A 27,934-nucleotide genomic window follows, 5' to 3' on the forward strand; every position below is an offset into this window, starting at 1 on the left:
GTTGATTTAGTTTTTCTCACAGATGGTGCTTTCTAGGCTCTGACCCTTCTTGCTGAGCTTCCCTGTTTTTACCAGATGCCTCCCACCTCTTCTGGGATAGCAGCATCCATGGCAGGTGCAGTGCACCTGGATGAGACCAGGAAGGTTGCTTTACCCTGGTGTTTTATGCACTGTACTGTGATAAGTATCTGTTTTTCAACCATATTGTACTTCATATTTCAGCTCATGCTGTACAGTATTCCAAATGCTTTTCTTCTGAATGGCTATTTTTCTTATCATAGCTGAGCTAATTATCCCTGTGCCTCTTGTGTATATACATTAAGTAGCTGATGTTAATAAAAACTTTAGGTGGTTTAAAATGTCTAAATAATTGGGCTAAAACCAACCAAACAACAGAAAAATATCACGTTTTGTAAAACTAACAACCTGAGCAGACAAAAGAAAAAAAAAAAAAGCAAAAGCCTGCAGACAAACCTGGTGTTTACCAGGCTTTGTGTCTGTTAGCACAGCACTGACCACATTGCTGTGCAAAATTTGGGAGAGATTTCATCCCTCCAAATCATTCCAACTTCTGACACTGACCTCCAGCAGTCTACAAGATGTTTCCTTGCACTTCTGTGCTTGTATATTTTAATAGGTTTATTCTCTTCCACCATCCACCATGCAGGTCGTTAGTGCAGCCTGGGACTGTTTTCCAATGCAGGGCAGCCTCAGGAGAACCTCGCATAATGCAGTCTTCCCTGTTAACAGCTAGTCCCTGGTGTTTCCTCTGTCTGGGCTTGGGTTTTCCTATCAGAGGGCACCTTGAGTCAGAGGTGGCTAATATTGCTCACTTCTGGCAGCTGAACTTCTAGAAGGAAAATGTTGTGCCCTGTCTCATATCTGTTCTACATCTAAATAACCAAGGAAGATAGGTGGAGAAATGAAGGCTCATCCTTCTGTCAGTGTGGATTGAGTCAGTCCCTCAAATGTTCAGAGCTTAGACTAACTATGTGCGTTTTATTTGTAAGATCTTCTTTTGTTTTCCAGTGTCAAGCATTGCCAGTTCTTATGAAACAAATATGATAATATGGTACTTAAAAAAGATAAAAACTAAAAATCCCTATAATCAGGCAATTTTGCAAGGATCTCAGTTCCTGTTAATAAAAAAAGGTTTATAGCTTTGCTTTCAAAAACTGTGGTTCAAAAGCTAGAAGATAAATATTGTTTGTCTCCTTTTTGTGGCCCCAATTTGCGAGTGTTGGATCTTGTTGATGATAGTTAACACTCACACATCACTGTACCTAGTGTGGTGCTATTAAATAGCATCATTTCACAGACAAAGTGAGAAACAAGTTCTCTGTGGTATCTTGTTGTATATAGACAAAGAAAATGGCTGTTTTTAAGTAGGAGGATGGCTCCACATTTTGAGTATGGCTGGCATAAAAAAATAGCAGCTAATTATTTCTTCTCTCCTGGATTCCAGAGGGATAGACTGTGGCCTTTTGGAATACAAAATATCACCACTGATTTGTTTAAAAAAAGCATTTGAATTGTTATCACCATTAGAAACTGAAGAGAGAGGCTGCCAAAAACTTTGATTTAAAACCACCTTTTGGACAGTTTTTGAAATATTAGCTTAATTTTGAAGATATACAAGGAGGAAGTGAAATTAAGGAAACCTCACTTGGGAGCTTTATCGTGGTTATAAATTCAGGGATAGACAGAGATCAGGCAACAGTGCGACAAGGCCTAGCCACTGAATGGGGAGGAAGTTTACCCTGATTGCTTTACCCAGCAAAATCAATGAGAATAAATAATAAAACTTAATTGGGGATTATTGTGCACTTAGTTCTGTGTTAAATGAAAATCAGATTTCGAGTGAGGCAGGATGGCCTGGGGGAGGCTCCTGGTACAGCACCCATCCAGAGGCTAATGTCAGTGGGCTCCTTGCAGCTGATATGGTGTTTCCTATACTTGCAAAGCAGTCATTACAGAATACTTGAGAACTGGTGAATATGAGACATAGAGAACTCGAGAGTATCTTCCTGTTGTAAAAATAGCAAAATCTGGTTTAGAATTCATATAACAGTATTTTAATAGCCTCTATATTTGGCATTAAAATGATGTTTTTCCTGTACTTATGTGAACACTTGAAATCAAATATGAACATCATACTATAAAAAACTTCAAGCTGTTTATTCTGAGAATTCTGTTTCTTTCTTCCCTGCTAGAAGGTACCCTGCCATTGTTTTCAATTTTTAATTTAGAAAATAAATTTTATTTTCAAGATTTTTTTAACCAAGTACATGCACATACTTCTACAGTGCAACATTTAAATTTTTAACTTCTAATATAATGGGTTTAGGGACAACTAGAGTTGCTGGTTTCTGTCTTTTCAGAAGATACAAGAATTTCTGTCTTTATTTATTTATGGTTGTGTAAAAAGCATATGAAAAAATCCATTTTAATTTTACACTCCAACTAAAAGCTTTCCAAGACTAGATTTTTATTTATTTATTTAACTTTTTCTGCCACTGGGGACTATGCTTATCTTCTCCGGTGTTATTGTATGATCTTGGTATTTAATGTCACGTTTCCTACTGTAGCCTCAAAAGTTTCATGTGATTCTTGCAGGGGCTAGGAATACTTATTAATGAACTAGGATAATTTAACTGCACTATGTATTTTTTATACTAACACATTGAAAATTTAAATCTCAGAATTTTGACAGTGGTTTAGTGAATGGTGAGACTGTGAAATAAAAATAAAAACCAGAAAATGCACTTTTGACTTTAGTGTGCCATGCATTAACACATCAGTAAGTTTCTAAGTAAGTTCTGTGCTCATTTTGCATTTTAACCCTCTGCAGTTCAGCTCAGAAGTTCTGCCTGCAGATATGGCCACCTTATAGTGGCCATCGTGATTCTTATAGCATAAACAGGCTGTCCTTGCATCTGTGCAAATTCTAAAGAAATTTGATTCCAAGAATGTCTTGCATAGTCTATAAAATGCATGTGAAATGTCTCCATAGTATAAGAAGAGGAAAAGAGGGTGTGTGTTAGGTTTCCTGGCAATACTTGTATAAAGCATGGCTGAAATTTTTGGTTCACTTAATTTTGAACTATTGGTAGAAGGTGGAAGGAAGATTCGAGGTTTTCATAAAGTGAAAAAGTGATTGTCTTGGAGACTCACAATTTGGAAATGGCTTTTACAGTTATGAAACTTAGAAATGTCAGGTGCCTTCTTGCTCTCCTTCATCCCAAGAGGCCAATTTCCTAAGCTTGTATATGTTGTGGCTAAACAAGATCACAACATTTATAGCAAGAGTACAAAAAAATCACTTAAAGTAAAAATTAAACTCTTCAGTTTTGAAGCTAGCACTTGGGTCCTTGACGGATTTCATTATTAGTGAACTTTAGGGGAAGCTGGTCCTGGGAGGACAAAGGCATGGCCCTGAGCAGCCAGCATTGTCCCTCGGAGGCCTGTGACACTTGGAGTCTTCAGGTTTCTACTCAGAGGAAAGCAGGAGTGGAAGGATGAGATTTTATATTCCACCTGGATTTGGCTCTTCTGGCACAGCTGCCAGAAGACTGCATCCATTTCAGAGCATTATGGCTCCCTTGGATGATGGGGAGTAGGAGGCTCCTGAGAGTAAGCCAATGAACAAAAAAAGGAAAGCAGACCCCACCAAGGTGGTAGAGGTTTAATTTACCCATGTAAAAAGAAAGGAAAGCCTTTCTATAGGTTGTGGTCTGTAGTGCTTACTTGGAACAGGAAACATCAAGGTAGCTGGAGAAGAGATGGCAAAATCTTGTGGGGTGAGATGGAAGCAAAAGGCAGAAGACTAGAAATAGGACATAAAACTGTAATAGACATAAATCTGCAATAAGCTATGGATCAAGTTTCCTAGAGTTGTTACTGTTTTTTCAACTGAAAATCCCATCAGCCTTAATGCTCTGTGATACAGTTGAGGATGATGGTGTCATAAATCTTTCCCCCAGTAAGAAAACCTGTTTTAAGAGAATTTTGTTTTGATAGCAACACAGGGCAGTGTGTGCTTGCAGCCCAGAAAGCCAACCGTATCCTGGGCTGCATTAACCCATGGCAGGGGGGTTGGAACTTGATGATCTTAAGGTCCTTTCCAACCCTAACTATTCTATGATTCTATGACAACCTACTGTAAATGCACCCATGCTGCCTTTGCCTCTGTTTCAGGGAACTGCACAATTTAGCATGTTGCTCAGGTGAGAATGGACATATTTTATGCTGGGGCCGTGTTCTGGCAGACTGTGCCAGTGCACAGAACCATTTGCTCAGCCTAAGCTGTCCTCCACAGAGGACATAACCTCTGTCATAACCTCATGATTATGGAAATTCTGTAATATGTATCTGTCCATAATTAGCTGAGGTGACAGTTATTTTTGACAAGTAAAACTTTCTTATAGTATCCCCTTAAGCTCAGGTCTTCCAAAAGTATTAGCAGAGGCCTCTGGTGAGACTTTTTCTTCAGATGACTTATTCGGTTGTACCATAGTGAAATGGAGTAGATATTTTAAAAGATGAAGGCATGAGCCTGTTTCTTTATTTTGTCCTTGTATGTTTTGCATTTCTTCAGTCTGCTGTTGCCCATCTTTAGCGGTTGCCATAGCTAGCACTGTTATTAATGACCAAAAGTATATAGCCGGGTCTTCATCTCTGTTCCTTCTGGGTTTTACTAGCAACTGTTTCCTCCTTGCAAATTAAATATAATGATTGCAGTAGTTCCAGGCTGAGCAGGGGAGTTGGTCGCTGCACTCAGGCACGTAAGTGTGGAATTCCAGTTCTGAAACCCCCCAAGGTTTCTGCACACACCTGCTAAAGGGTTGTTTTAAAAACCTTCAGCTTCAGATGACCATGTGCTTGCTGTATTTTATTGTTCACAGAGAAGTGTGTAAATCGTGGTCTCCAACAGCTGTTTCATCTCCAGCAGCTGTGCTGACACAGTGCCTATTGCAAGATAATGTAACCAGAACAGATAAATTGTTGCCTGTTTCTACCTTCTCATTTACTTTCTGATAGAAAACTTAAATTGGGAAAGTTCTTATTTTTCCACACAGTTGCTGAATAGCTGCATTATTTAATATACATTGAACCTTGTGGTTACTCTGTAAGATACATTTTTAATATATCAGATAAAAGCAAGGACACTCTAAAAGGTAGTATGATCTCTGCATATTTCAAAGTCACTTTCCTTGGGTCTGTTTTCCAGAAGCAATCTTGTTTTCTGTGCATCCTTTACCCTAATTATGAAAGATACGACATAAATCAAACATAAATTCATAGCTTAATTCCATGACATTGCACCTGGAGAATTTTCCAGAACCTGTGTTTCTGGAATGAAAAACACTGAGGAAGATGAAAATAAATCCACATCACTGCAAATCACAAAAGCATTAGTCTGTTGTAAACAGGCTGCTATAAAGCCTTTTGGAATATCTGGTTGAACTGATAGCAAGTCCTGGTGCTGTACAGGAAAATTAGTGAGCTTATTGACATCAGATACGCAGCTCCTTTAAGAGGGATGTTTGCTTTCTTCTGAAAAAACAAATCCTTGCAAAATTAGAAACTCACTAAGCTTGTTGGTTTTACTGTTTTGTATTGTAGACCAATGTTTCCCTTCTGCACAGCAGATGTGAGCTTAGTACAAATGGTCCAACAAGTCCATTTGTGTCGCTCTATAGCAGATCTCATACCCTCAGCTATTTGCTAAAAAAAAAAAAAAACCAACAAAACAAACCAAAAAAAGACAAAAAAAAAAAAAAAAACAAAAAACAAAAATGCATGCAAGTGATGCATGGAAAGAGAAGTGTAATGCTTGTTCACATACAAGACTGCAGAGGAAAAGGAAATTAAAGAATACAATGTAGCTACTAAAGAAATTAGCAGAGGGCATAGGTAACAGTCATAGGACTGAGCAACTTGAGAAATCCATAGGAGGGAGGTTGCTACCCTTGTATGAGAACTGAGCCCACGTTATTCAGTGATTTTCAGGAGGACAGTGGGTCTCTGCCAGGCTCAGGAATATTGCCCTTGACCCCTCAGGATGGGGCACTGAGGCAGGAGCAGGGCTCTGCCTCCAACACCAGGAAGGGGTCAGATGTGCAGAAGAGAACCAGTGGTGAAATTGGGCCCCAAGAGGGCCTTTGATGGTGCCTGGATGTCAGAGGAAGGCTGGGCAGCAGAGCTAAGGGTGCCCCCATGGCTGGCTATTCATGTGGCTGTGAAACATTGGCATGCCACCTTAGGCTTTGTCTGGGCTTCATGAGCTTTCTGACAAATGCCTTTTACAATCCCTTTTCATGAACTTGTAGTTTTTTAGTTTTCTGAATGAGTATTTAATCAGGAGCTTGTACACATAATGTGATACGACAAAAGACTTCCTTGATTAGTTTGCTGTTTCTTCCGCCTACTAAATTACTTACAGAAGTACTTTCTTAGCAAGTTTTCGGAGATCCTATCCAATTAAAGAGCTCATCTTTAGTCTAGCATGTTCAGGGATTTGAAGTTACAATTTGGGTTTTGCTGCTGTCTTTAAAGTTGAAATACACTGGGGAACTTCTGACATTTTCAGCATTTGACTTCTGTAAGAGGAGCCTTTAGCCTAATAAAATCCCTGTGCAGCTCTGTTTTTCTCTTATTGCACTGGTGAGGGCATTGTTTGGCATATGATAGGCTCAGGATATATTTTTTATGAAAAAAAAAAATGGAGCACTTCTGAAAACAGCTTTTGCACATTAAAAATATATATGAAAAAATATATAAAGCAATTATAAGTAAAAAAGTGTAGCAATGTTTGGCTTGCCAGAAGGGCACCTTACGTAAAACCTTTCAGTGAAAGCTTTTTATGTAAAAATAATTATTCTCATAAAAAATAAAAGTTCACCAGATGATAATATAAGCTTTCATATGCACCAGGTGTGAAACATTTTATCATTAATTCTTCATTTTATATTCCCAAGTAGGCAATTAATTCACAAAAACAAGGAGCTCACTGCTGTATTGGTCTGATGGGCTTTCAGGACACCATAGACACCTAAGAAAGCAGCTGAATCGTTGTTTTAAAACAGAAAGCGTGATTTCTGCTTTATTTTTATGGAAATCAAATTCATTAGTTTCTAAAAGCACTTCCTTTGTATGCCGCTTTTGGGCAGTGTATTTCAGTTTGATAATCTGAGAGAGGGGCTTCAGGTCTAATAGCATTTGTATTACTAAGTATGGTCCTCCTCAAGCCTGGAAGAGACCTGACTAAATCAAAAATAGAACTGGAGCAGAGTGGCATGACTTGCCTGAGAACAGTCAAGGCAAGCTGGATTGACAGATCAAACAAGTGCTACTACTTGATAGCAGAGCCTGTTGTGAGAGGACAAGGGGTAATGGTTTGAAACTAAAAGAGGGGAGATTCAGGATGTGAGGAAGAAATATTTTATAAAGAGGGTGGTAAAATACTGGCACATGTTGCCCAGAGAGGTGGTGGATGTGCCATCCCTGGAGACATTCAAGGCCAGGCTGGATGTGGTTCTGAACAATCAAGTCTAGTTGAAGAAGTCCCTGCTCATGGCAGGGGGGTTGGGCTAGATGACCTTTGAAGGTCCCTTTCAAGCCAAACTATTCTGTGATTCTATAATTGTATGAGTAGCAAGAAGGGAGTACCTTCGTTATATGTGGCACAGCCAGCCAGGGATTGTTTTCAACACTTCACATAATGACCTCGCCACATAAGTAATAATGCCCATGTTTTGTGCTTCTCCAGTAAGCTCCAAATTCAATTAAAATATCTCAACGTGAGTAATAATAATCATCATAATAATCATCATCATAATAATTATCATAATAATCTGCCCTCCCAGCTTTCCCTAACCGTGTGGGTTTTCACACCATTCATGTTGGATGTTTTAGCAAAAGCTGCTGAAAAGCCTTGATAGAACAGGGCACAGAGATGACAGGTTTTGCTCAGTTTGTTTATTTTACCTCATAAAGTCATATCAACAACTTACTTACAATGTTTATGTGATCTGTCTCTTTTATCTGTCTCTTCTTACACTAAGGGAAGAGATTAGGCCAGTATGGCAGGTTGCTGCAGTTGTCAGCAGCTGTGGCAAGGGCAGCATCTCAGTCTTCTGTCTTTGGATGCAGGCAGGCAATGGGGAGATGACAATCTGGCCTTGTATTATTTAGTCACATGAGAGATTTTGTAAGTGGATTAGTATTTTTGCTGTCAGTATGGAAGGCATCATCAGAAAAAGCAATTATGGTACTTTATGATGGGCTATTAAAGTGTTCTTTGTCTAAAGTGGCTCTGCTGGTTGAAGTTAAAAATCTCTTTGTGTAAGTTTAAAAGTGACATATTATAATTAATTCCATACATTTCTGTTTGCTTCTAAAATCCTGAGTGAGTTAGTGTATAAAAATTCCCAGAAATATGCTGCTGATAAAAGTGATATAGAGGATAGTCTGTAACAATAGTAGGACCAACTCTACTTTAATATTCCTTATCAAAACATTTGGAAATACACATGCAAAAAAACAGTATATTACTTTCTTTTTTCAGGGTTGTAGTCCAAAGCATTAGTTAGGAAACGCAAGTCCCATTCTTGTTCTTTACAGTAACTCTTTCACAGGGCAGCAAAGTGGAACTGCAGTTCCTGCTTCATGGTCAGGAAAAAAAAATACATCTTTTCAAGCAGTTCTCAGTGTAAACTGCACAGAAGGTTTGGTAGATTAAATTGAGCTTTATATGCTATTACAATTGTAGCCTGGCTAATTTTAGCTTACAACAGTACTAAGAATTGGATCGAAAGGAGCCTCACCGCTAGATATGTGCCCCATATGCTTGTCTTTTGAATGTAACATAGACTTCTCCTGGGTGAAGCTTGTCCCATACGCATATTTAACTTCATTTCAGTGTGACCCAGCAATTACAGTGCTGATATGCAGAAATGTTAATAACGTTCTCAGAATTCACATCACCCAGTGACACACTAAAGTCCTGATTGCCTCTTGCACCCTCTGAACATCTATAAAACTGTAAGAAATTCAGACAGCTTATTTTGGGGGGGGGGGAGGGGCTTTTTGACCATGGTTATTCAACTGTGTCTCACTGTTTATGTCCCAGATTAGAGCGCTTCCTCTGTCTGGGAGCAACTGTTTGTATTAGTTTACAATGGTTACAAAACAAACTACTCTGGAAAAGCAACTGTGGATTTCTGACAGAGCCACAACTCAAACTGCTACTTCTTGGAGTTGTGAACTGTCCTGGGTTCAGCAGTAGCAGTCATGTTTTTTCCTTTGTGTTAACTGGTGCAGTGCTGTGTTTTGACTTCTAGTTTGAGAACAGTGTTGGTGAAGCCGATGTTTTCGGTTTTTGCTAAGTGATGTTTACCCTGACCAAGGACTCTGTGAGGCTCATGCTCTGCCAGGGAGGAGGGGAGGCTGTGAGGAAGCAGAGACGGGGCGCCTGACCCGGGCTAGCCGGGGAGGTATTCCATACCACAGCACGTCATGCCTGGGGTGGGGGGTAACTGGGAGTTACCCGGAAGGACAGGGGCTTCCGGGTGGAACTCGCTTTCTTGGCCGGTGGTATCGTATTCTCTTCTCTTGTTATTTTCCCTTATCATTGTTTTAGCTGATAGTAGCGGTGGTGATTTGTTGCTGGACTGTTCTTGTCTCAACCCGTAGGAGTTGCACTCTCTCGATCCTCCTCCCCGTTCCTCCGGGAGCGGGGAAGGGGAGAGCCCGGTGCAGGGGGGGGGAGACGGACACGGACCTTGATTGTTGTCAGCTCGGCACCACTCACTGGGAGTGAGTGAACAAGTTACCTGACTGGGTTTAAACCACGACATGAACCATTATTCCAGTAAGACCCCAGTAACGAGCTAAAGTAGAGAACTTTACAGATACTACAGAGAGACCTACCTGTACAGCACAAGAATACCCATGAGATGTATTTAATATGGAAGGACATAAGGACAATGTTAGTGAGAATTAGGAATAATATAAAAAAAAAAAAAATCCATATAAAAGGAGACAAAAATTGAGTCCTTCATTAGATGTTTAGCTACTGATACTGGTATCATCCTTATTTGTCAAACAAGCAGGAAGTTTGTCACTTCAGAAAAGGTCCGTAAACAAACAGGAAATAATATAGGACCCCTAGTGGCATTGTCAAAAGGCCTCTCGGTGTTTAGAGAAACAATGTTGGTAAAGCAAATGCATATTCTATAGATAACTTTTTCCTTGACATCTCTGTGTGAGGTATTACTTTAGCAGAAGGTAGTACAGAAAAAAAGGTTAGAAATCCTTGAGAGTTCTGTCTCCACAAACTTACAAGTCTGTCTGTTTTTTGTCAAAGGTGGCTTTCACGGAGCAGTAAGAGTGCTTTGAATGAAGGTTGTTGCAGCATGCACCACCAGAGTGATGTCTGTATTTATGCCTAGGGACAGAGTGGTATCTGCAGCTGCAGGGCTAAGCAAGAGTCCAGGGAAAAGCATAATGAGTTTATAAGGCTTCAGTGTCTTCTCTGCACATGAGGTGAGTTAGGTACAATTCAGTGTACATATGCACAGCTTAAGACAGGATGATGCAGAGAATAACCTTATTTTATGTACTAATAAGTACATTAGTAGTGTGGTGCTGGAGTGTGTAAGGCAACATTAGCAATGAATTTTAAGGTTTTTGTGGTGCTTTTCATTGTAACTCTAGTGGGATTTTTGCTCACTTTGCTGGGGGGGTATTTAGTTCCTTAGTAGTGAATAGATAGAGGATTATTCAGCAATAACTGTACTATGTGAGCTGCATATTATGAAAGCTGGATATATTTGCACATTTAGAAGTACTGTGGTAAGCGGGAGGAAGAATGCCTTCTGATCAGAGCCCTGTAATTTCCCCAAGCATTGTCCTATGGGGCTAAGAGCCGCACTTGTAGAGGAGCAGATACTGGAGGTTATATGTCCTCTCACACCACCATCTGTCTTCCCAGTCCCCCTTCCTCATTGCGGTGCTTTCTCATACACTATTCGTGCTCTTGGTGTTCCTTTATTTAGCTCAGTGAGGACATGAGGGACACTAAAGCATATACTGTGATAAAAAGCTGGAACTTGCTATTTGTAGAAAGCATATTCCTATATTGTCGTTGCTTGATTTAGTGCCCTCTACTGCAGTATCTCAGTCTCCAGAGGAGTACTGACTCCTGCTACTGCTTGCACATCTAACTGGCTTCTTACAGTCTAATTTGCAGAGATGCCGCTTTGGAGTATAGTGTCAGGGGGCTGTACTGGGTGTGTCATTGAAACCCTCTTTCCTCAGGCACTCTCATTACCAGGCTGCATACCAGCTCCTTTTCATCTCTGCGTGGCATCTGAGACCTGAGCAGTCCTGAAGAGGGTGGGAGCTTCCTACCATTGAGCAATGGACAATTTGTAGATCTGCCAGCATTCCTCCCAAAGACTCTCTGTCAATTACTAGTTTTACTAATTACTTAGGCAATTACTAGTAAGAACAAAAATGTATCTACCATTGGAATTAGAAGCAGCCACGGAACAGCCTGTGGTACATGGTGGGGGGGATTTCTTTTTCCAAGGCCTTTGCATTCATTCTTGTTCGGAGCCTGATTACTCACACATAGTATTTACCTTTAGGGGAATATATGTAACTAGACATGCAAGATTCAAAAGGTGGTTACAGTTCACTGATTGTCACTATAGATGGGAAATCTGAAATTTCCTTTTCTAAAACTCAAGTACTTTTTTAAAAAGTAAGTTTATTAACCTGCTGTTATTCGACCTTCTCTGATAAGCAAATTTACCATAATCATACCATTTAATAATCAAGCAACTTGTAGCCTGTTTAGACAAAATGTATGATGTGAACGTTCATAAGAAAGTGTACTCTCAAGTGGCAGCAGTAAAATGTTACACATTTTATTAAAAAGCACATCAGAGTGAAAGCCCTAACTTAGATTACCTCTCATTAGTGACGGCTGCTGTACCTTCATTAACAATAAATAGGTCTCAAAGAGAAAAAGAAATTGTTGATTTGCCTTCCATGTCCCTTTCCTTACATAGGACTTACAGTGTGAGAGGCCTTTTGAGACCTTACTGATTGTGACTCTCAAACATTTCTCTCAGGTGAAAAATTTCTCCTCCCCTCTGCTTACATTTTTATTGTTTTTTAAAACATGATGGGAAAGGCCTGCAGAGCATCCCTTTGCTCTTGCTTGGCAGGTTGGTCCCAGCCCTGATGCATTCTGTCTCTGACACTTTCAATGGGTAAAATACCTCCCACTGTTTACAGGTTTGCCCAGACGCAAGATTACTCACATCTTATGTGACCAAATTAGCTGAAGAAATAGGTGGAGACTTACAGCAGGCAGTTTTGTTTCTGCAGCCTCTCTGGGGAAGTCATTTGCAGTAAAGCTCTTCTAATAATACAAACATAATTTGGTTGATAAATGCAGTAAGTTCACTTCATTGTTTTCATAGGGTCACATTCATTTTTATATGTGAATGGCAGTTGGTTTATTTTTCAAAATGTTTGCAAGTCTCATCAGTTTTGTAAGTTGTAGTGTCAATAAGTATCCATCCAAAAGCACGCTACTTGTTCTTTGTTATTTGTATTTGTTCTGCTTTAAAACAAATTTTAAAAACCTATATAGAAAGGGAACTGTATGCTGGAGATATTTTACATAAAACATTTTGCTAATGCTTGTGACACACAAAGAAAAATGTGGGGTTTATAATGGTAAGAAAAAAATGATTTTACTACCAAAAAGCAGAATTTCTAAATTCTAGTTTAGTAGTGTAGTGCATCTACACTAATAGGAAATACTGTACAGTACTCATTATCAGTAAGAGTGGTACAGTAAAATAATGATAAGATCTATTTAGAAAAGCCTCCTCAAATGCCTGTTAATTATATTCACTTTCAGATAAATAGGACAGTGTACACTAACACTTATCTTTAAGAGGCCATAATAAAAGGTGTTCATGCAAATTGTGACTAATCCAAGCTGGGACAGTAAAGATTTACCAGTGTTTGATGAGAGGCCTATTACTGAATAGCCTTTTCAAAAGTGTGTCTAATTAGAAAGGGTTTTTTTCAGGAATAGTCATCTTCTAATCCAAAATCTAGTTGGATTTTACATACATAATTTAGGTACCATGCTTTGGCAGGGCATGCGGAAGAACTGGGTCTAGACGTCTGCTAGATAATACCCTTGCCTTATCTTCAATAACCCTTCCTTATTTCGTAGCCACCTTGTTTCATGAAGAGGGACCTTTATTTTCACCAAAGCCTGACCTTTGAAACCAAACTTCCTGAATTTTTGGAGATAAAGTTACATTAATAACAACCAAGAGACAACAAGCTTGAGAAGTGATAGCTAGAAGGCAGCAGTATGCTCTTTCACTTAGTGCCTTTTTCCAAACAAATCCAAGACTCTTCTTATAAATGCTGTGACTGTAGTATAAAACAGGATGAAGTGTGAAAAACATTCCCTTATTCAGTCTACTAAGCCCCCCTTCCCTCAACCCCATGAGTCCTGAAATGTGCTGGTTTGGCCTTCTGTTTGTCAGGGGTTTGGTTTTGGTGTGGGTTTGTTGTTTTTTTTTTGGCTAGTTTTTTGTTGTTGTTTTTTTGGGGGGGGGGGGGGGGGGGAGGTTGCTTTTTTTTTATTTTTCATTTTGGTTGTAGAATCAAATGTTCCTTATTTTAAACAAGAAGTTATATGAAAGCTTCTTTCAACTGCTATACTTAGGATTTAGTTATATAAACTGTTTTCCTTTCCCTTCTTCTTCCTCTCCCTGTTGACGCACAGAGTCGCCGGGAAATCTCAGCAGTGGAGCAAAGCCTGAACTCGGTTTGAGTTCCATATAGCATTGCTCACCCCCTGCCTCTCTGGAAACTCATTTTCCTATTGCTGCCGTGGGTGGAGTAAATGGCACCGATCTTTCCATCTGGGATTCTTTCCACCTTGTGCCTTCTGTCACTGAGACAGTACTTCTGCTTTCCAGACCTTTTGTGACATGTTGAAGAGTAAAACTGGCAACACTTGATATTTTCCTTCCTTTTTCATCCTGTCTTTAAGGGAAAAAAAGAAAAAAAAAAGTCTCCTTAACAAGGGTTAAAAAAAATCTCACCTTTTAAATTGGATTGAATTGGTGCAGATGTATATTCTGCACAGTTGAACTCTTTCCCAAAGTGTTTGGGGTTTTTTTAATAACAAAACTCTCCCCACCTTTTCATATCTGAGATCTAAAACCACAACGGATTTCAAAATCCATGTAGTTTCATTTTTTATAACAAATAAGTGTCGTAGACAATAGAATAGGGTACGTACTGGGAGCAGCTGGGCTTTTGAAACTGCCAGTGCAGAGGCTGCATAGCCACCCAGAAACTCTAACAACTTAGATGTATGCTGTTTATTCCACTCTCTCTTTCTCTTTTCTTTGCTAACACAGGTCCACAAAGCTTCTCAAGTTCTCAAGGCCTAGCTTTTGGATGAATGTAATGTCAGTGTGGTTTCACAATCACGTGATTTCCTAGCTCTGTATCTTATCCTTCACCCAATGTTGCACAATGCTGGATTGTCAGCTAGGATAACAAGAGGAACCAGATTTTTTTTATGCCATCTCTTGTCCTAGTTCATGAAAAAGTTGCCAGCAGGATATTTTTCTGTGTTTGTAGCACGTTTGGTGGATCTGGGGCACATTGTTTGCTTCCTTTCTTCTCGTTCATGTGACCCTTTTCCAGTGCTAACAAATGAGCTAATGTCTCTTCAACATGGAGGAAATCAATCCAAATTGGTTAGGATGTGAATTGTTCTCTTGTTTTATTTGTGGTTTCTTTGTTTTTTTTTAATTGGTCTTTGTTCTGTTGTTTTGTTTGGGTTTTTCTTCTTTTTTGAAAGCATATCCACAAAGAGAATATACAACTTTCTGCCCTAAATACTTCTTTTGCATCAGGGATGGATATTTTAATGGAGCAACTGTAACAACAGAACAGTGCCATGTCTCTGTCTTCATAAGCATAGCTGCATGCAGATTAGAAAAGCTCTGTAGTGCTGCTACTGTATGCCAGATTTGCTATTTGCTCTTGTTTGCATGATAGTATTTCTAATATACTAATATGATATGGAAATAATGGCACATCACAGTTCTTTCAACATATTGTAACACTGCTTTATCATATTAGGCTAATACACTGCGAGAGTTGATAGCACCTCTCCATGTCAAATGGGATCCACTTCTCTTGGCACTGAACCGATTGGACTCAAAGGTTGATAAACTTATCATTAGAGAATTGGCACGGCGGAGACTCAACTTCAGCCTCTTGCAAGCAACCTAATGGCCTCCGTTCAGAAAGTCAGTTCTTCCTGAATAACTTTGATGTTTATAACAGAGAACAGACCTGTTAAAGCATAGACAACCACATGCCTGGATATGAGGCCTCCAGGAAGGTGTCAAAGGGCATGGCCAGTCTTTTGAAGAATGCACCCTTTCCACAATGGGACTAGGCACAAAGTCAGATCCAGTCTACATGGAGCACATTTGCAGAAAATATTACACACACACCCCCCACCCCCCGGCATGGGAGAACGGAAGGGGAAGAGGGTCTTGGCAGGGGAAGGGCTTTGATGTCACTCAGTTTTGTTCTGCAGACTTCGAGGAATTAAAGAGAGATTCAGCCATGGTAACTGTAAAATCCTGTTGCTTGTACTGAACTCCAGTGAACCTGTTCAGGCCAACTAGGCAGAGTCATGCAGCATTAAAGCGAGCTTCACGTTAGTGAAGGAAATCACTTTACTTTGTCATGCTAAACTAAGTGTATTCTGTCAAGTGGAGGTATGTATAGACATTTCAGAGATTTCCATTTATCTAATGATTTGTAACGAATTACCAGAGGGTACACTGGGATCATGACGGAGAAGATACCTCGCGCTGAGATTTATTAGACTCTGCAGATAAACTCTTCAGTTCCTCTTTATCTTCTAGGACTTAAACATGTGAGTGATGCTGCCTGGCCAACCAGGCACAAAGTATTCTCTGTATAACACCGAGACTCCAGAGGGCTGTTTTGGGGCCAGTATTTGTCTGGATGTCACTCGAAGTAGATTCAGATATTGTATTTATCATTATGTTCCGGGTCCCCTATGGGTTGATGTTTGCCTCTATCTCTGTGATTAGAATGTGGATTTTCCTTAATATATTTGGCTAAGGGTGTATTGTAATAATGTTAATGCTAATTACTTGATATTTCATACTATCTTACGGGGAGATACTTTTAAAAAATGTATTTTGAAATGTTTTCTTTCTGTTTGCTCAATGTATGGTATTGCATTATGTTAATACCAATAAAATTATATATATATAGTTATATATATTTCCCTTTTATAAAGAAGTAAATTATGCTTTTTTGCCTCACAAACAGGAAATGTGCAGTGAATAAAATTACATCATTCTGCCTTACAGCAGGTGACAAAAGCTTATAATAGTTTTAATATTCTTTTTTGAAAAATAAAAAGTATAGTATGACAAACTAGCTGGAAATTCATCAAAATGCATGTTTTGTATTTCTGCTCAATGGGACTGTCACAAATCAACCTAAATATTTAGCAATGTTGTTTTGGCATCTTTAATTTTTTCTGATCAAAAACATACACTGTATTGCTACTATTAATTACAAAACTATACTGTCATAAATTTTTGCCTGTTGGCCAAATAGACAAACCCACTGAGTTTTTATGACTCTCTTGTCTGTAGGAATTGATTTTAAAATTTAATTTAGTGCTCTTTCCAGTGCTTGGCAAAGGCAGAATTTATTTTTTATATAAGGTTGCCTTTGAAGTACCTGCTTCTGCCAGGTCTGATAAATCACTGCTAAGTACATAGATTCTGCAACCTGAAGGATATGCCATTAAAGCCTTGTTGGAATGGCCTGCAACCCCAGCCAGTCCTTTACATTCTGTCATTAAATTCCATAATTAGTTAGAGGTGAAATGTTTTGGAAATGAATTAGAGAAGCAGAAGCAAAGATGTGACTCAAAAATGTCCTTTGGCTGCCATTTGAGGTTATACCGTTGGCTTATTTGCTGCTCGTAGCCAAAGGCCAGCATATATCTGTGCTAATATGAATTAGATTGTCTTCAGCTTCCTCTCTTTCTTTTCCCCATGCTTTCTAACATATTGTACTGAGTATCTTTGTTTTGCAGAGGCATTCAGAAGGGGTGTAATTAGCAGTCCCTAGCATTTAATTGCATACACATTTGTTAAATATTTTCTGTATGCCTTAAAATAAAGTATAGAAAATGGCAGTAAACGTTTCTTTAATGAAAGCATTTGATTTATTCATGAAGTCAGGATTTTTTAAAGGTGTTATTTTGGGCTTAATAAAGGAAATAAGCCACCAAATTTTCAGTTTTGCCTTTGCGTAACCATCGTCTGTCAGGGCTGATGTTTATTTCCTTTCTCTTGTTTCTTTTGTGTGCAAACACATTCTGCCCAGTGGATGGGGAACAGACCTTTCCTGGGTGATGACGTCAGTTATGAGAGACATCCTTATGTTAAGGTGTATACGTGTTCACAAGTTCGTGATGACATCTGATGACATGAGCAATGCCTAGAGAAGCCACATGGTATTGCCTGTTTCTCATCACAGTAATAGCTCTGGTTCTCAAAGGTAATTTGAACTCTGTGTGGTGCTTACAGACCGTGGTGGTGTGATGGGCATTCAGCAGCTGACAAGGGGTGCTTTGTATTAGGCAGTGTCATGCCCTACGTAAATAACATGTAAATCAGAGTGCAGATTAATTAGTCTGGAATCTAATCAGTGCAGCTATCATGATGTGCAATTATAAATCCAATGAGAAATCTGAATATCTGAATAAATATGACTTCTTCTGAGATAACATTTTTAGAAATATTTCAGGCCCCTTTCATAAATGCCTCAGGAGGTGCCTCCCCAACAGACTGTGGTGCATTACAGAGGTAACTAAGAGAGCTGGCCCCCACCCAGACTGATTTGCTGTGTTTCTTTCACGTTGAAAGTAGGATTTCAATTCCTAAGTGATGCAAGTGTTTCACTGTCGGTGCTACATTTCCATATAAATAAGCAAACTTGTGATGCAGCCCAAAGTAGAGTTCATTTTCTCAGTGGGTGTTTCTTACCAGGAATAGTGTTGCTCACCAGAAATGCATACCTCTTCCATTCAGGCTTTGTTTCAGGTATCAAGCCCATAAACCTTGACAGGCATTGCTGTTGTGCAAGCATGACTGTGGCTTGATTCTGACTGGTGAGTAATGTCACTGTGCCCGTATCATTTGTCATTTAACTTTTCACACCATCATGTGCTGTAACAGCTTAGGTTTGTGAAAAAAAAAGTATTTTCCTGAAGGAGTAATTGCTTCCATGTATCCCTTGTGAGGTGTATCCATAGGGACATCCTCATCCTGTTTAAAGTCACAAGCATCCCCAAACATGTAGTGGTTTACCCAGTTTGCTTCAGCTACTGGTTTACCTCATAAAGACAAGTTTTTCATTGTTTCTGAACTGTGAGAACTGAGGGGAAGCGTACCATCAAAATGTAATTGCTCTGTTTATTTCACTTCAACATCGGTAGCTTGTGGTAAAATTAAACAGCACTTATATCGATGTGTGGCACAGAAAAATGTCAAACTCTCTATTTCATCATGTTAAAATTCTCCCAGGGAGCCACTAAAATCAGTTCAGCAGATCGAGGTTAAACTGATGCTTTCTGAGGCAACTTAATGAGTAGAGTACTGTGTCCAAATACCAAAGGATAACACTGCTGCCAAAAAGCTCTGCCACTGATCAGAGTTCCTTGTTACTTTGGGAAGCTTTGGAGTTATTTCCTCTTTCTTCTTATGCTCTCTCTGAAATCACGGCCCACCAGTATAAGCTCATGAAACAGCAGGGCTGGGAGCAAATGAGGAGCTTCTCCTGGTGCTCATTCGAGGTGTGTAAGAGCTGTCAAGAGGCAGCACGAACAGAGCAAGCTAATTATTCCCTCTGCCTGTGTTTTCCCTTCTCACTAACATATTAACCTATTTGCTGGCACCTGAACTTCATTCCTAAGTGGATGCTGAAAATGCCTAAATGTTACTGTCAGCACAGCAACACAGGTCTGCTGGGAGAAACCTCGAGGACTGATTATTTTTTTTAATGCCAAGTTTAGTGTCAGCTGGTTTTACTAAGCAATTCCAGTTGCAAGGAAAGCTGAAAAGAGGTGATTGCCTCTGGGTGTGAGACTTCTAGTAAGACCAGCACAGGTGTCCCGTGAAGCCAGGAGGTTGAACATGCTCTCACCTGCTGCCTCACAAACTGCAGTCTGTGGCAGCAGTGGCTCGCAAGGCTTGCCATTCGAATATCACCAGAAGGGTGACCTCAGAGGAAAAGAGTTTTGCAGGGATCTACTGATCCAAGGAAAAAAAAAACACTAGTGCCATAAATAGTTCACAAATAGAATTAGATCTTGCTGTCACAGCAAAAATTTAGCATCTCCCAGGCCTTACAAAGGCTAGGGTTGGATCTTCTAAAAGTGGTTATGGGTACCTAACTGCTTCTGATTGAACTTGGTTCAAACAGTGGAAAACATCTGAAATGCCTTCAGAAATCTGTCATATGGGAGATGACTTTTCCACTTGCCTGCACAGTTCACTTTATTTCAAGAAACCAATTTATGCTCATATATGTGAGAGGCAAGGCAGCCTCGTATCGTTGAGTGGAAAACTCCAGCATATTGCTGAGCTCTGTTGTGTTCACCATTTCAGTGAACACCCTTTCTGGGAAATATCTTTTTTTGCCTGGAGGTTTTCATATACATTTACATGTACATGTACAACTATCCTGGTAACCCAAAAATACTTCTGCTTTAGAAGAAAGGATGGTTTTATACCATATAAATTAATACATGTTCTCTGATCCTCCTTCACTAATGTTTCACCAAACACATGGGTGAAAGCTTGTTTTTAAACACTGCTTCTCCCTTCCTTGATTCAAGTCTTTGGGAAAAATCCTGCACTTGCAGATACATGGGGCCAATCAGGACGGAGGATTACACAAATCAAAAAAAGGGCAGGTAAAGAGAAAGAATAACAGAGAAAAGGGTTGCAAAGGCCAGACATTGCACAAGAAGCCAACAGCTTTTCTTCAGCTTGCTTAAACTCTTCATCAGTTGTGGAAAGCATTATATATACAAGTATGTAGATACATGTAATATGCACAGGTGTGTATGGCTATACATGCACAGGCATACTCACAATCCCAGTCAGGCCTTGATTTTAATGTGGCATAGGAGATGACACAGGTTTCTATTTATGCTTTAACAGGAAAATCTGTTCTGTATTACACAGAGCAGTTGATTAGCAGCTGTCTTCCATGTAGACCTGAACTTCATCTCATTGCACTTCCTGCCAGGGTTAAATACTGTTACTTCTTCTTTTTGTCAGTAATGAGGGATGTGACTTGTATCATTTTCCTACCAAAAACTGACTTTCCATGTCACCATGGCTCCCCCATACCTGTGCAGGGGTGATCTCATATGCAGCACGCAACTGTGCAGACACGATCTCCTTGTAATTGTAATCCTTTCATTGATTTCACCATTTCATTCCTTTTAGTTTGTAATCTGGGAGGAAAGGAAATACCTAGTTTAATCTGCCTGACATCCATCCAAATAGTTTAAAAAATGACTGTAATTCCTGGTTGTTTGCGTCCTAAGCATTTGGGTATCTCTCCCTCTTGTGCAGTTGAACTCTAATGATTAACCCAAACAGCAGCAAAGACGGATTTAAGCCTTGCACATCCTTCTTTGGAAAATTTCTTCTCTCCCTTCCCCTCCAACACACCTAAAACCCATATTGATCCTTCTGCTTTTTAACTTTAAATATAAGGAGATCTCTTCTGTCTTCCTCCTAACTGGTCTCTTGGGTTGGGACCCTGTGGCTATGTTACACTCCCTGCTCCTACCTGCCTATTAGCACACTTGGGCCAGCAGATAGCTGGAACTGGAGCTTGATAGTTTGATGCAGGGGGCCTCCCCTTCCTAAGGGATCAGCAGACATAAGTCTGTTGCACTACCTACCTGTAAAACCATTGCAGAACCAGGTGGGATTTGATAGACCTCTTAGTTAGACATGGCATAATCAACATGCTGTGGCATAAGAAGATTACAAAAACCCTTTGGTTGGTCCTGGGATTATATCACTTATTAGTTAGCCTGTGGTAGGTAAGCTTCTCTGTTCCCAACATATGTGCGTCAGAGTCAAGAAGGCAAAGAAAAATCAAAACAAAGCACCCAGAGATTCATGCATCAGGGCCTGTTTCATCTAGTTTGAAACCATTTTCTAAAGGCCAGGGATGATCTCTGTTTTGGTGGAACATTTACTAACACTCACAGAAAGTCTGGGGAGGCTTCAGGTAGAGGCCTCCCCTATATGAAAGGGAAGCAGTAAGTTGTAATTCAAATTGGAAGAAAATCTTTGGAATTTGTATGGGGGGAATAACATGGCAGCTGTGTAATCACATAATTAGTGATGTATTCTAGCAAAAAACTGCCTCCTTAAGATCCTGAGAAAGCTGAGCTGAGCTGGTTCCTCTGCCAGAGTGAGCTCACAAGAAGGAATGGAAATGGGAGTTAACATTTCAGTGGAGCCAGGGGGTTTCAGTCTGACTGTGCCTTGTTCTCGCTCTGTCGCAGACTTCGCAGCAGTTTGGCTTTCTCAGGATTTGCAGAGGGTGTAATTTCATTCAAATGCAGGGCTAATCGCAACTAGAGCAGTGGGCGTGCATGAGAGGGAGTTGCGCAGCGAAGGAAAGCAAATCACTAAGCTGTAAAGGTAGCAAAGAGGATAGCTGGAAAACGGAGAATGCCATCAGCAGTGTCCATCAGTCAGGGAAAGAAGTCTAAAGACAATGGGATGAGCCTGGGTGGTGTTAGTAGGCACTGGCAAAGCACAAGGTGGACTCAAAGGAGAGCCGTAACCTTTGAAAAATCTGTCCTTGTCAGCACAGTGGGTGACAAAATTTATGATTGGCTGAGTTGTACTATCCTTGTATGGGCAGTTGTATGCATTCGTGGCCCCAGGTTCCTCTGGTGCCTCACTGAAAGAGGAAAACCATGCAAGCTTTTGGTGGCTCAAGCTTTTACAGGGAGAGTGAGTCACCGAAGTGCAAGAACCTCTACTGAAAATTACCAGATGTTATTCCATATACTTAAAGCACATTTTTGAGAAGTGTGTGCCTAGAGATTCTTTGTGTCCAGAGGAAAATGTGTTAGACAGCTGGCTTTGCAACAGTGACCTTCTCCATGATCCTATTTCAGTACCATCTTCCTGAATCACCAGTTTACAGGGACCAATCATCTCTTGATCCATGTAAATACCCAGTGATAACTGTTTCTCTCCAGTCACTTTTCACTCGAGTGTCTGATGTTCTTATTTATTGCTCTTAGGATTTTGGTTTATAAGAGGGAAATAATGGAAAGATGAATAGCCTGACGGAGCAAAGAGGTGGTTGCATTTAGTACATTGTGGAGCTCAGCTTATGTTCTTTTCAACAACAAATGACAGCACAGTGTAAGAAACCTCACCAGTTTTTCCTAAATGCCAACAACCCAAACCATTCCTGACCTCTTAAAGTTTCACCCACAATCTCTCTCTCCAGAGGAAACATTAAGGTGGGTACAAATATTTGCTCCATTTTAAGAAGCAAGGACGAAGTACAAAAGGTTCAGAAATTCTTCCTTGTGGAAAGCAGAATAATGAAAAATAATAACACACCATTTACTAGACTGATGTATTCTGAATGTAATGCAAATGGCTTTGCATTCACTTGAAGACACAGCAGATGCTTCACTGTTACAAAATTCATTACCTGTGCATTTGGAAGATACAGTTCTGCATTTAGATTTTGTGTGCTGCAGTTTATGAATCTTTATTTGTAGTCCAGAGTTACACAGTTGTTCAGTCTTGGGTGGGGAAGGGGATAAACCTATTGCTTCAGAGAAGAGACCCTCCTTTTTAGTTGTATGTGAAAATAAATACCTGACAGTGTATTCAGAGAAACAAAGAGATGCAACCCATGACTCAGCAGCCAAGTGAGGGTAAAAAACAACCTGCTGCATTAGAGGATGTTCTGAGGTCATCTGCAAATCCCATTAAGCCACATTTTCTACTTGAACAAGTCAGTACCTGAGGCCTTACTCTTCCTTAAGGAGGCAGCCCTGCTGTAGTAGCATGACTCACATACAAATCCACCAATTTAGAAAAAGAAAATACATTTTGAGCTCAGCTGTACATCTAATCAAGTACCTCAGATGCTTTATAGTGCCAAGGGTTTCACCAACACCTACAGGAAATCAATCAAAGCCTTTAGCAGAAGGGTGAGGGAGGGGAGATTCATGTGTAATCTCATTCCCGCCTACTGAGAGCCATTGGGAGCAGCAGTACCAGCACCTTCAGTGTTCCTCTGGAAAGTATTAAGGGCTTGGGATGTGTTATCATGACACTTGCTGCCCTCTCCCCCGCCATGGGTGGAACAAGGCAGCATTGTGCCCTGTTTAAGTTTCCCCACCCCCAGCAAGACATTTAAGGGAAGGGACCTGCTCTTTTTCTTCCCTGCGCTTTCCTTTATAGGAAATCCCAACTCCTTGTATACACACCTTCCACAGCTGCAGTACCGAGGCAGTGACAGAGCCTGGGGGAAGCAGCCCAAGCTGCGTGGAGGTGATGTGTTGATGCGTTTCAAAGACCTGTCATCAGTGCTCTGCTGACTAACCCTGCCTGCATCATTCCCCTGTAGTCCTGTGCCTCTTCCCGTGCAGCCTCAGAGCACGTTTGGAGCAAGGGTAGAAATCCTCTGTCTGCAGCCCCACTGAGGCTCACATTAGGTGCCTGCCCAAGAAGATGAGCCCTGAGGAGCATCAGCCATGCAGATTGCCAGGCCAGTGGTGCAGAAAGGGAGGGCATCACAAGCTCCCCAGCCTGGCATTTGAGCTTGCACAGGCCATGCTGCCTTCCAGGTTTATTAAAGGCACCTGTCATTCAGGTCCTTTGCCATGTTGAGGACCTCTGGTGGTTGAGGAAGCCATGGGTTTTCAATGGCAAGCCTGGATGTGGTGTGTGGTTGCTGGTCCAGGCTGTAGATCACCTTAGCAAAGTGATGACATGGAGCCAAAGCACTGGCTTGCTTCTTCAGCAGTTTGTCCCTGTACTAATCCCACTAATTCCCAGAGGATACAATGTGGCAATGCTGCTGGGGAGCATAACGGACAAAAGATCTTTCCTGCTTTGCACAAGGGTAAGAGAGAAATATAAAATACTCGTGTCAGATAGAGGTGGGTTTTTTTCCCCTTTGCCATTTAGCAAATCACTCCCATTCCCCAGCTGTCAGAATGGCGGACTTCAGTATTCAGCAATATAAACTGATGGATAGATCCCAAACATCTGATCTCATAGCTGCATGGACTTTTGAAGAAAGCATAGAAATCAAGACTGTGGAGGATTTTAACTGATCCTTGAATATTTAGATACTGACTTTTTTGCCCTTTAATTAGATGGTTTAATAAGAAATCCACAAGAAAGAGAAATTTATCACATTTCTATTTCTTTAAAGTCCTGGCTGCCCCTTACAGTGATAAACCCAGCTCCCCAAGCAAAGTAGCACACGATGAGAGGATTTAAGGAGCTCTGTACAAGCCCACAACACCTCCATCAATAAAAGTCCTCAAACCCTACTTGACTTCCATATCTCTTAAAAAGAAGTGCTTTAAAAACAGCTACCTCCTAAAAAGGTAAAGGGATAAACTGGTAAGAGATATAGCTAAACTAGTTGCTGTCTGCAAAGTTCTTTGATTGCATAAAGATCTCTACAAATGCGAACACTTTTTGTGATGGAATGCAGAGACTTGGGTCTCTGGAGTTCTTGCCTGATACTGAGGTGAGTAGTTGCTATATTGCATGGTATGGGCTTCAACGGGAAGTTGCCTTGGGTATCTCCTAGAAATGTCACTTCTAAACACTAGCTGACCTCCAGGTTGATGCTCGATAAAAAATCCCTCTCTGAATATCTGAGAAGACTGAGGTTCACTACATATGGGCACTTTATCATGTACTAACCTTTCGTGTAGTGGATGGAGATGGCTATGTCTTGGTGCACGGTCACTCACAGAATAAAAGTAGTGCTTGAAACCAAACAGCTGTAGCCTTCCTACAAGAGCTTTCATGAAAGCATCCTGAGGACACAGGCACCTTGGGGCAGGAAAACATACACCACTGTGAAAGCCAAGTTGGATAGAAGGGTCCCAAGGGCTCTGAAGAGAGCTGGGGGGCTGTGCACAAGCAGTGGCCAGCTGTGTTGGGTACAGTGGTGTTGGTGTGAGAGGGTCACCACTCCTGGTCACCACTCAGCTGCTCCATGCACTTCCCAAGTTTGTATAGAGTCATCAAACAGTTTCTTCAGAGGTAAACGGTGTGTGAGAAGTTGAAATGTTTTGATGCCTTCTAAACGAAGCATTTCAAATGCTCCTATCAGAGTAATATTTCATCCCCCGCCTTTGCTCAATTTTCCTTTAAAATGCTCCTGGTGTTAGTTAGAATAAATAGTTTTAAACCTGTAGTAAACAAATAAATAAACAAACCTATAATGCAAACAGCTCTGGTTTGGTTTGCCGTGAGGCTGGGTAAACTGCCATGAATGTGCTCTTATATCAAGTCTGTAGTCTGCTAGTGAACCTTCAGATAATAGAGTAAGAAAACAAGTGACAGCATTACTGACTATTAAACAACACTCTTGAGTATCAAAAATGGGAGGCAAAAAGAACTGGACTTTTCTAGGAAGGAAATGACATGTCCTTCTAAGACCACCTTTATAAATATAATCTTGAATGCCATATCAGCGCTCTCGGGCCAAGATCCAATCCCTGATCACCTTCTTCAGCAGGATGCTTTCAGGGCTTCCTTTCCTTGTAACAACAAAGTCACCAGCATATTTAACTGCAGTACTAGAGATGAGATCTCTGCCAGTACGCTACTCTAATATTACTACATCTTGCACTATTTCTCTTTTTTTCCTTTTTTCTGTGTGGGTTGACTGTACATTCTTGAATGTTTTTTTCTCCCTTTCTTCTGAAGGCAATAACAAGAGGAGGAGTTACAATCACAGCACTTTTTTCTGCAACTTAGGTTGTGAAATGTCTTCCTTATGGTCTAGTTAAACCTGTTAAACATTTTGCAGAGGTTTTTTTGATAGATCTTATTTAATCACATTAATGATTTTTCTCTATTTTTTCCTTTTATTTTTTCTTCTTTTTCTCATTACAGTTGAGACTATAAAGGAAAAAACAGCAGATTCCTTGCAAGATTTATACAGAGCCTTGGAGCAGGCCAGCCTGTCTCCTTTAGGAGAACACCGGATTTCCACTAAGCTGGAGTATAAGAAATCTTTTATAAAAAGATGTAGCGATCCAGTAGTCAATGAAAAACTGCACCAGCTGCGAATTCTGAAAAGCACTTTAAAGGTGAGATAAAAGAGGAAGGAAAAATCCTGCCCCAGGGTTGGATCAGACCACATTGTATTTGGAGATTAATTGTGCGCAGCTGTAGTCCAGGCTGAACCTAGTGTGCAGAACAAGGAAGACATGGGAAAGAGCTGGTCACTTAGCAGAGAAAAATGTGCCTTGGGAGAGCAGTCAGAGTGAGTGGGATCAGTTTTTTTTTTCTGGGCAGATAAAATCTCAGCAGCTGCTCTTCCTCTAGACAGTTTAACAGAATTTGAAACCAAATTATGGGAGGAAACCTTAATCCGTTTTTTGTCTCTGAACATTTTCATTTACCCGAACCCATTCATTCCGTAATTGCCTCAGTCTAAAGTTAAGCAAAGGCAGCCTTTCAGAAGGGAGCAGTACCTTTTGCAACACTTGATTAATTTCTGATTGCTGAGATTATCCAGGAGGAAACTGTGAGCTTGCTTTCTGTGTGAGGTGATAGGATCATTGTATTTAATTAGTAGGATTGATTAAATAAATAGATAATGGTGATGACAGATTTTAGGATTTTTATGGTTATTCTAAATGTACCACAGCTCATTTAGCCTCCCTGTCAGCCTTTTTTTGTTTGTTACAGCAATTTCAATTCTGTCCTGATAGAGATTTCAGCAAACAATATGCTGGATTTCCCCAGGGACCCTGTTAACTATATTAAATTACCACATTTTAAGACACTAGATAATTGGACAGTGGATTTTGTAACAACTTTCATCAGAGTGAGCTTTATCAACATTAATTAATTCAGTTCTCCATCACCTAGAGAAGCATTTGAGCAATATTATTTTCATGCTGTGGGGCTCCCATCCTGAAAAAAACCTTACACATGCTTAACTTTCTGCACTGTATCCTCTCATTGAAGGCAAATGCTACATGTGGGTGAGTGAGTCTTTACAGGATTGGGGGTTGGCAGAAAACTCAAGATACACAGCCTTACCACATGACTTCTTGTCCTGGGTTCAGCAGTAGCAGTCATTTTTCTCCTTTTTAGTAGCTGGTGCAGTGCTGTGTTTTTGACTTTCAGCCTGGGAGCAGCACTGATAACACTGATAACTGTTTTTAGTTGTTGCTCATTGATGTTTAGTCTGACCAAGGACTTTGTGAGCCTCATGCTCTGCCAGGGAGGAGGGGAAGCTGGGAAGAAGCAGAGACAGGACACCTGACCTGAACTAGCCAAAGAGGTATTCCGTACCACAGCATGTCATGTCCAGGATGTGGAACTGGGGGCAGTTACCTGGAAGGGCTAGATCACTGCTTGGGTTGGGCTGCGTATTGGTCGGTGGGTGGTGAGCAGTTGCATTCTCTTCCTTTATTATTTCCCCTATCTTTATTATTATTGGTGGTAGCAGCAGTGATTTGTGT

At 40.4% G+C, this 27,934-nt stretch overlaps 1 protein-coding gene across 7 annotated transcripts in view; it reads left to right on the top strand.

Annotated features, from left to right (window-relative positions):
* The window catches only part of CNKSR2 (connector enhancer of kinase suppressor of Ras 2), a 213,027-nt gene that overhangs the window by 181,221 nt on the left and 3,872 nt on the right, over positions 1 to 27,934 (top strand). For 6 of the 7 annotated variants that reach the window (XM_057419585.1, XM_057419587.1, XM_057419588.1 and 3 more), the window contains one exon: positions 26,352 to 26,548. In XM_057419585.1, the coding sequence (XP_057275568.1) occupies positions 26,352 to 26,548 (197 nt within the window). Of the gene's footprint in view, positions 1 to 15,207; positions 15,572 to 26,351; positions 26,549 to 27,934 lie in introns of those variants that run through there. The other variant, XM_057419592.1, reaches the window with a different exon arrangement.

This window comes from Pezoporus wallicus, unplaced genomic scaffold (assembly GCF_028554395.1).
Source record: "Pezoporus wallicus isolate ANWC-B61680 ecotype Strahan unplaced genomic scaffold, APGP_CSIRO_Pwel_v1 contig_5767, whole genome shotgun sequence".
In the NCBI taxonomy this organism is placed as follows: domain Eukaryota; kingdom Metazoa; phylum Chordata; class Aves; order Psittaciformes; family Psittacidae; genus Pezoporus; species Pezoporus wallicus.